Here is a 10446-nt window from a genome sequence, read left to right on the forward strand (position 1 = left end):
TGTTGCATGTTGCCTTTGGGAATATTTGTGAACAGGTAAGCAGATTTTATCATGAATACAAGCAAGTGTTAAACAGAAAGAGGCTTATTTGGATTTGGATGGTGAATTACAAGGGAGCTGGCAGTCATTTGCTTACAATATTTTTAGAAAAATGCTACTTTTTGCTACTTAACTTTTTCCCCGCCATTGAGGAGTTATCTCGTCAATTAAGAGAAAACATTTGCATAAAAAAACTTGTTTCTGGTGAATTTTTTTGTTAATCTGCAATATCTCAATTATCCACTTACACAATTTGTGTTCAATGTTTTGAGAACCTTTCTGAATCTGAAAATTCCTTCACAAAAATGCAATTATTTCAGGTTTTTGAAAAAAAAAATTATTTTAAAGAAAAAAATACACATGTTTAATAGTTTAAAAGCAAAGAAGGATGAAGCATTTTTTTTCCATTTTGTTTGTTTGTTTATTGTTAGTTTGAAAGCAGAGAGTCTGTTCTTTAATTTGATATATTGGTATGTTTATATATTTTTAGAAGAACATTTTCCTGGAAGGAATTTTGTGAAACTTTGGCGGGCAACTTTTCAAAAAATGGCTGGCGGGGAATGAGTTAACTATAAAATGGTATTAACAGCACCCCTTATTGTGTTATATTTTTCATTAACCCCTAAGCATACATTGGGTCTTTAGTGACCAGGGGTATTATTCACTACTCAAAACAGGTTTAATTTATAATTTTGGAATTGTTAAATTTAAAAAAAAAATTATTTGAGCAGTTTAGAGATCCAATTCGAACACGTTGTTCAAATGAGGTCCACTGCGACACCAATCTTCTTGGTTTTTGTGTGTGGGTGAGATGGTTGAGTTGTTTATTGAAATGACAAGGTTTTGGCAAGGTTCGTTCTTGGACGGTTTTCATCCATGGCTGTTCATCCGGGCAGAAACGCAGTTTGTCAGACATGCTGTGATTCATGAGGGCTCCTGGTTGTCAGAGAGTGGAAAAGAGAGCGAAAACTGAGTACCATCTGCATAAGAATGATAGAAGAAGCCATGAGAGGTGATGACTTTATTAGGTGCTTTGGTGTAAATGGATATTAAAATTAGTCGGATGTTGAACACCGTTGATGTGGAGATGAAGTGTAACTTTTCCATGATAGATGATACTGTAGGCTCTTTCACCATGTTAAAGTGGAGCATGCTGATGACGTTGCGCTAATGTGATAATGTTGCGCTAACGTATGTCGCAGTCATTGCAGCCTCTGTTATCATCTTACAGTCACATGCAATGTTCCCTCTAATTTTTTACTGTACTGAGCAAATAAAAAAATTTCTGAGCGCAAACCTTTAGACTGTGCAATTTTATCAAAAATCGTATATTTCACAAAAAGAGCATGTTGTCATTAAGGGGCTATAGTTTGATAGAAAATTAGTAAATTTTATTAACTGTTCAACCAATTTTACAGTATAGTAATAATAAATGTTCAATCTTTTTATCCAAACACATTTTATTAAGGCAGATTGGATAAAAAAGATATAGAATACAAACACAACATTTTTTTATGTTTTAGTTTTAACAGTTTTAACAACTTTTAGTGCAACAGTGCTTCATCAGTGCTCTCTTGACTGGCCTTGCAGGTGGAGATATGGAACTTCTCTCAAAACAGAACCTGAAAACAAAGATGCACCACAATTATAAAATATTATCTGCCTATTTTCTTTCAGTGACTACAGACCTTGTTAAAGTAACCTTTTAAATAAAGTGTAAAGCTTTAGTCAGATAATTAACCACAATACTTAAACATAATATAATATAATATAATATATAAAATTATATACAAATGAATATTTCAGCAAAAAGTATAAATATTACAGTCAAACACATAAATGCATGCATTATTATGCATTTATTAATAATGTAGCCTATAAAGCATGTAGGCCTACCTTTAAAACTTCTCCCGTCTGTCCTTAATACCTTTCCAGTGGTTATAGATCTTGTCCAGATTGATAGACCCATCTGCTTGTGTGGACCGGATTGTCATTAGCTGATCCAAGTGGGTGGTCTGAAGTCGGTTGCGTGAATTTGTCTTGATACGATTCATGAGACTGAAACCGCGTTCACAGTCTGCACTAGACGCTTGAAATGTCCCGCAAATGTCAATTAACTGTGCAAGCTCCCCAAAGTCCAGAGTTTTTAGTGCCCAGGTTACCATTTCATCGAATGTCTGCAGCGCTCCTGTCTTTCTTTTTTCTTTGACGGTGAACTTGAAGTCCCTGTACTGTTGACAGATGTTCTCGGTGACGTCATCATCTCTTTGTTTTAGAAAAGCATGGAACTTCTCTGTCAGTCTGGTTACATCAGTTCTGCCGTGATCAAAATCAATTGCTGAATCCAGTGTTTCTAGGCTAAATGCAGACCATTCTTTAAGCTCACCTTCAGGAAATCTTGCGTCAAGATGGTCACAAACTTTGCGGACAAACAGATTAATCTCCGCTGTATTTATAGCACTGTCATGTTTCCCCAACAGCTCGTTCACACGGGTGCTCCAATGAATATGCTGCCAGAGATACTGAGATTTAAGTTTTTCCATCTTAGCTCTGGCAAAGCAATGAGAATCAATGATGTTAAGATTGCTGCGCTGCAGGGAGACACTGAGCTGAGCTAGTTCTTCCAACACATCTCCGAGAACAGTAATTGCAACTCTGTACTTGGGATCAGACAGTTTTTTGAGACAGTATTTCGCAATCGGGTCGTCGTTGTCTGCTTCTTTTGAACAATACTCCGTTAACAGACTGTAATTCCGCAAAAAAGCATTAACAGCTTGGTAACGTGACAACCAGCAAACCTCATTCAGCGGTCGGAAAGACAGTGAATCCACTTCTAATACTTTTGCCAACTCGTCGAATTTGCTTTTCTTTACAGAAGACCTACTGAATAGTGAATATACTGTTCGTAAAAGTGTTTCCACTTCTTTCATCAACTGCATGCCTTTCCATGCATCATCAATTCCCAAATCCTCTCGATGAGCAACGCAGTGTTGTTCTGTAAGGTGCGGTATTTGCCTTCTAAGTATTGCAGTGACTCCATTATGTTTGCCTAACATGACAGAAGCGCTGTCAGACGTTAACATGGCCATTTTCTGCAAATCAAGTCCATGATCAGTGTAGAACTGTGTTATTGCATCTGCTATATCCTGGGCGCTGCATCGTGCCAGCTGAATGATTCCGGCAAATACAGTTTTGTATGCGAATTGATTTTGTTCTCTAAACTTAATGTAAAGAACTAGCATTTTGTGTACTGTAATGTCTGTGCTTTCGTCAACTATCAACGTGTGAACACTGGCATTTCTTACAGCTTCCATAGTCTCAGCTTGTACAACTGCATTAATTGACTCCACAAATTCAAATGCGTAGTTTTTACTTCTCCAGCTGTCGGGGAGACTTACATATTTCGCCAGATGATTATGAAGTTCTTGAACAGATAGCATCGACGCGTTCATTTTAATGGCAAGCAGCACGTTATCGATCAGTATTTTGATTTGTTCAGGGTTTGCCTTGCTCTTATTGGCGAGGTCGATACGTTTTTCTCTAGATTCTCTCGACTCTCCGAGAAGCTGGTTAATCGCAGTTCCATGTTTTTTATTGTACAATGCTTTCACAGCATCAATGTGACATTTGTGTGTTAAGTGGCGTTTTAGGTAGTCAAGTTTCCAGTCTGCCCACGTTTTCCCGGTGGAAAACTCTCCTTTAATTTTAGCTTCGTAGCTAATTTTGCACACAATCCCATTAGCTCCGTAACTAAATATTTCAGACAATTTAACGGATTTGTCAGGGCCATCGCTAGTATCCGTTTGAACGAGTTCATTTAGCCATTCTTGTTTGAAAGTCAAACAAACCTTTTTTTTAGGCTGTTGCAGAGATGTTTCATCTTTTCGTTTCGCCATTGCTGAGTGCATTCACGTCGTCTGTGCGCAGTGCGCGGTCTGAATTTGTGCTGCGCGGGACCTTCAATTAGACTGCGCATCCGCGCATGCGCGCAGCTTAAAGGGAACATTGGTCACATGCTTATCATAAGCAAGTTTAAATGATCTATTTTGCACAGTGTGATATTGTAATGATCTTATAGGATTGCAAAAATCCTGCAGCGCATCCCGGGCTAAAGTGGAATGAAGTTAAATGAGATCAAACTTGCATTATTTGCAAAACTGTAACGAGTGAAGTATGCACTATAGGCCAAAACTAAGTCTATCAAGGGGAACGATATGAATACCTGTAGGATTAAACAAGGCAGGGATACCAGAGTTATGACAACCAGTATGGATGTAAATAAAATTAAAATTTTGGTGCAGAATTGTCTTTATTGCCTTACACGCTACCTACAGCTATCTCTCCAGAGACAGCAAACATCAAATGACCGGCAACTGGATGTGCCTATTACACAACATATCCAGCGCTGACAGGATCCTCACAGGGAGCCCTGTTCAAGTCTAAACAACACAGTCTAAAACCTGTTTGACCTCAGGTTTGTGATTGCAATTTAATTGATCTGTTTTGGTCCCGTCCTCTGTCTGCGATTTAAGATGAGAATTAGAGAGAAAGCCAACAAGAACTTAAAAACAGAAAGAGGTACGGTTAAGGTTAAACACTCAAGATATGTCACATATCAGATATTATGTCAGTGGCGTTTGCTGAGTAACCTTGAACAAGGGCACAAGACAGGCCGGACAGCACACTGGGGAATTCTGGGGGTTCTTACAGCTCATGTCAGCCCTGATCTTGACTGACAGTGATATGAGGTGATTGACAGCTCCTCTCTGGACATGGAATAAACAGGGGACAATGACGGGAGTCGGGAGAAATGATGAATCAAAGTAAAGGTCTTAGCTCTAGACTATCCGTAATCTTGTCTAAGATCACAAGCTCCAATCAGCGTTCCCCAAATCAAAACCTTTAGTTAAAGTACCGGATGGGTTTTTAAGCAGCCCCTACAGGACAAACATGTTGTCGTCTGAGACAACGTTGGGACCCCTGATGTACTGTATATAGGTAAAAATGGCTCATTCTAAGGTAAGAAAAACAATACAGTTCATTATGTAAGGTCTTTATACACAACTGATAATATAGTTATGTATATTATATTGCATTTCTCTCAAGAGATCCTTCTAAAAGTTACACAATGCAACTTTATTATTATAATCACTTGTGTAGAAGAGTGGCTTCAAATCTAACATAATGATGCCAAATATACGTACAAGTATGGGGTCAAATGTATATTGTGGTGTTATTCTTTAAAATAATTCACCTGTTAATCAATTTACTTGGCTCCTCAATGCTAAACAATTAATCGCGATTAATCGTTAGCAGAATAAAAGTTTTTGTGTACATCACATATGTGTGTAAACTGTGTATAATAAATATGTATATATATAAATATGAACACATTCAAGTATAATTTTAAGGAAAAAAAATGTATATATTAAGTATTTATAATTATATATGATATAAATTATACATAAATACACAAATGTATATACACATGTAAACATTTCTAAAACATATACATGTATGTGTGTACATTTATTTATACAAATTTATTATACACAGTTTACACACATATATGATGTAAACAAAAACTTTTATTCTGCTAACGATTAATCGCGATTAATTGTTTAGCATCCCTAAAAATGCACCCAAAACAAACCAGCCACAGTGTACAGATATAAAAGAGACTATAACGGCATCATATTTCTCATCTGTGGATTCCCTGTCTTGTCCATCTCTTTTGACACATAGATGTCTCATCTGTGCTTTGATGAAAGAGTGGAGTCTGTGAATGCAATAATGTGATGAATGATATAGGCAAGCAGCACGGTAAATAAATAGCCCATCACTGACATGCAGGAGCAGCACCATTTCACATGCATTAAGCAAACACGATTCAATTTCACCACATCCTCGACTATACTCAAGGAACATCTTAAAAAGGTGATATGACAGTTATCCGACCTGCCCATCCTTTCAACATGCACCCATACATAAATAAACACTCTAGATGTGTTGTCTACACATGTACTGTAAACACAGGTTAAACGTACAGTAGGTGCAATAAGGACACAAGTAGTGATTTAATGGACACTTTTATCCAAATCAAATTAACGGTGCACTTACGAAGGACAATTCAATATCTTGCTGAAGGGCATAATGTCAATAGATTTTGAAACAACCACTGCAAGGTTTTGAACTTCCAACCTTTCGATTAGCAATCTGGATCTTTATTGCGCTACACGTGCCTCCCACAGCCTCTTTACTGATGCATATTACAGATAAAATAGGGTGTATGGTTTTTTTAAAGGTGTTGAGTCAATATGATGAGTGCTTCTGGGGAAGAACTATTAATCCTGTTTTATTGAGTTTTATTTAAAGCATTTTGCAGCATATAAAGCCAAATAAGCCCAGCTACTTTATTGGTACATTAAAATACTGTACTAGTAGTTTTTTGGCAATAAATATAGAATTGGTGAAAAAAACAACAACTATTTTCTTATTTGGACATTAAGCCTGAGACACACCAAGCTGACAGTCATCGGTCAGGCAATTTCAAGTAGTTTTTAAGTGTTGGTCTGCTACAGACTACTGTATGGGGGAATGATGCTCTTTTGCGCAAGCATACACGCTTTTTGCTGTCGAAATGTAACCTGCCCTTCTGTTCAAGGACAAAGTGGAACACCTTCAATTTTTGTAGCTGGCGCTTAGGAGCTTTTGTATCTGAGCACATCATATATTTTTCCCTAACCTGCTACATGCACTCTTAAAGCGGTTGTGTTAAAACAACACGTTTTGTGTCTAGTTAAGGACAACATATTTAACACACAGTCTAAAAGGGTTGTTGCTCATACAACATTCTCGTAATGGTTGTGTTTTGGGTGTAACATGCAACAAACCATTGAGAGTCTCATCTCCCATCCCCTTTAAAAGCCAGTTGCGCTGTCGCCATTCAGCTTCCCTATTTAGATGGCGTAAATAAACTGGAAAACTAAGGGTGTTTTCACACCTAGTTCGTTTGAGCCCTCCAAATGCTCTCAGAGCAGTTCAGGGTGTATATGTGAACAAACCAAGTGATCTCAGACCCCCCTAAAAGGACCCAAAAGCAAACCGAACTCAGACCACGTCTGGAGGAGGTCTGAGTACGGTTCGCTTTTGGGTTCTTTTGTGGTTCGATTTCTTTTTGATATGTGAAATCAATGAGGTCCCAGTCCGTTTCACGTGTGGTTTTGACATTGTATCAAAATAAGCTGCTGCACAGAAAGTTGGGGTTTGAGTTCTTATGAAGTTGTGATTTGAACAAGAAAGGGTCTGAGATCACTTCAGTTCTGAAGAGGGCTAAAAAACGAACTGGGTCCTCTTTTGAGTCCACTATATTGTGAACACCAGGTCACATTCGGCTAGATCCTTTTCTGGTTCACTTTAAGTGAACTGGTTTTGGTTCTTTTAAAATGAACTATATGTGAAAACACCCTAAGCGGAAGAAGAAGACCACCAGTTTAACTCTTTCCCCGCCATTGAAGAGAAAACGCTTCCCCGCCAATGACGAGATTTACCGTATTTCCGCAATACCGCTATTATCCACCAGGTGGCGCCCTTCCACAACTTTTTAAAACCGGAAGTATTGCCCTATGGCAAGCTGCTGCATGTCCGTGTCTGTTTTAAAGATCGCTCTGAATGGGATCTCTATGAAAAGTCCGTCATAAAAATGGAATTATCTCTGCTTTTTGCTCAAAATGTGGTGTTTTTGCAGAAACCTACCCATATTCAAAAGCGGATTACAAAAGAACCACTGAAGGTAGGAAGAAACAGTTTTTTTTGTTTGAAAGCAGAGGGTCTGTTCTTTCATTTAGTATATTGTATGTTTATATATTTAAAGAAGAACATTTTTCTGGAAGGCATTAAACTTTGGTGAAAATCATGAAAAACGCTGGTGCTGGCTGGCAACTTAAAAAAAAAAAAAACGCTGGCGGTGAAAGAGTTAAGATTGATGTAAAAAAAAATCACTGTTTTTATTTGTATACATTTTTTATACAAAAGAACATTTGGTTCCCTTTAAAAGTCATTTTCTTTTAGTCATAAAGGTAAAATAGCAGACTTTTAATTGCTGTAAATATATGGATAGCCTACATGATGTGTAATCTCAAAGAATAATTTACAAGAAAAGGTTTGTACTCCAAAAAATACTTTATTTGTAACAAACATGAGATAAAGCATTTACAAACGTGTGGAGAACCAAGACGTTTGAACAATCGGACATCAACATGAGTTTTTTTAAAGGCATTACTTAAAAAAGGTTCTCATCTTCCCATATCCACAGGTACATAGTCATCATATACAATTAATCCATTGACAATCATAAAACAACCCATCAAATAAATGCAATATTTCCATTTGTTTAAAGCAAAACATGTAATTACCAGGCTACAGGTGACGCAGCTCTTTACACCTTCTAACGTCTTGTAATCGGTCCTCATTTATGTCCAAGAGACTCAATAATAATCTTTTACATTTTAATCCTTTACTTTTTTATATTTAAAAACATTTGTGTGCTGTGCATGTGTGTGATAAGCAAAGGCATGTTTTCATCCTGTTTATAGGCGCTTATTACTAACATGCTCTATAAAGAGGCCCTTCCACATAAAACCGTTTTGACTTGTATTTTTTGATATGTGTTAGGTCCATATGTGTTTGTGTTGTGTCGTGAATGTGAAAATTAACTTCCACCTCCTCTGTCAGCTCTAGCCACTGAAAAGAGAAATCAGGTCAGTTTGAAAAGCTTATCAGTGTGACCTGGAATTGATCGAGGTCATTACTATTCATGAGCTCTTCAACTTGAGACCGCGTCCACATATTACGTGTAGTTGAGTTAGTTTTCATAACAAGTTACAGCAAGGATGGCTAAACGTCAACCGTATCATATTTGGGTCATTGTTTTTGTCGAGAGACATCATTCCTATTAAACGAGGGAATCATAACAGTTGCTTTGGATGTTCAGAAGAATGCTGGATTTGAAGAGAGACTGCGATTAAAAAGCAATGCTCCTCTATCAATATTGGATCCGGACAGAATGGCGCAGCTTATGTGAGTAAAACACTTTAGTACTATGTGTCACTATCAGTTGCGGCTGGGACTCTCTTCAGAGGGACGCGATTCACGCGAATTCATGATGCACACTCGTCGAAAGGGTTTATGATAAAAGACACGTGTGTGTTTGTGCGTTCGTGCGCGCGCTGCTACAGTACACGCGCATCGAAAGGGTTTACGCTAAAAGACACGTGTGTGTGTGTGTGTTTTGTGCGTGGGTTTATGATAAAAGACACGCGTGTGTGTGTCAAAAGGGTTTATGATAAAACGTGTGTGTGTGTGTGTGTGTGTGTGTGTGTGTGTAAGAAAGACACTGTGTCTTAAGACACTCACTTAACATTAAACTGATTACACATGAGATTAAATAAGTATTGAAAGTTAGTTTGACTATGAAAAACTGTTATCCAATCATAGCAGTGGGAGTTTACTTCCAAGTCGTCAATGCAGCCCGCCCATTAAAACGGATCATTTCTCGAACCAGCCTCAAAACCAGGGTACAAAATGGCCTATTACTTATTGCTTTTGATGTTTTTGAATGTAAAAACCATGCAAACGTCAGAGTAGACCTCAGACAACAGTATAAAACAATAAAAACGACAGAGGAAGGGCACATTTAAATAAGAAAAACAATATGTATCCATTGACTTCAGACTTTAGACCAGTTTTTTGTTGGTCAAATAGTGTCAAAATAGCAACCCGCCAACAATGCACCTGAACAACGTGATGCTGGATGTGAAAATGATAACTGTGCTGGGCTGAAACTAGCAAAAGCACTTGCGTTGTGCATTGCGCTGCATTGCAAAGGGTGTATGATAGGGCCCAATGTGTTCAATATGATAACTCAAAAAAAGTGCAAAAATTAACACATCCTTTCTTATGGTGCGTTCACACATGACACGTAAATCACTCATGCTTGCCACCTCTTCCATGTTAAGTCAAGAATGACGCAGCGCGGACAGCGCATTTTGCGTCAATTGAGTGTTGCTGCTTGATCCGTGCATGTTGAAAAATCTGAACTTTGGTGGATTTTCATGCTGTGTTAACCAATCAGAAGTTTGCTTTAGCAGTGACGTGATTACAGGAAGCGAGCGGAGGCAGAAAAACTAAACAACAATGGAGGACAATTATTATTCTGTTCTGACCCATTGCGTAGCCTGAGCAGATAGCGTACACTTTTAGAAAAGAACTCCAGAAAGCAGTCTTCATAACCTTTGTGACTTAACTGGTGATTGTTCGTCTTAATTCTTTTATTGTAAAACTACAAACAAGAAAAAGTATGTATGAACATGTCACACGGTGACGTTTTGTGAAGGGCGGAACAGAAGG

At 37.9% G+C, this 10446-nt stretch overlaps 1 protein-coding gene across 1 annotated transcript; it reads right to left on the reverse strand.

Annotated features, from left to right (window-relative positions):
* Positions 1-1393: 1393 nt before the first annotated feature.
* On the reverse strand, positions 1394-4041 carry LOC135785546 (protein FAM200C-like). The gene is made up of 2 exons (XM_065295011.2): positions 1936-4041; positions 1394-1661 (listed from the first exon to the last, which is right to left on the reverse strand). The coding sequence occupies exon 1, from the start codon at positions 3945-3947 to the stop codon at positions 1938-1940; it is 2010 nt and encodes a 669-aa protein (XP_065151083.2). The 5' UTR covers positions 3948-4041; the 3' UTR covers positions 1394-1661; positions 1936-1937.
* Positions 4042-10446: the final 6405 nt, after the last annotated feature.

The sequence above is a fragment of the Paramisgurnus dabryanus genome, chromosome 9 (genome assembly GCF_030506205.2).
Source record: "Paramisgurnus dabryanus chromosome 9, PD_genome_1.1, whole genome shotgun sequence".
Lineage (NCBI taxonomy): Eukaryota > Metazoa > Chordata > Actinopteri > Cypriniformes > Cobitidae > Paramisgurnus > Paramisgurnus dabryanus.

Bases quoted from the DNA above. Each gene is read 5' to 3' on its own strand.
- LOC135785546 (XM_065295011.2), bottom strand. From the start codon at position 3,947: ATGCACTCAGCAATGGCGAAACGAAAAGATGAAACATCTCTGCAACAG.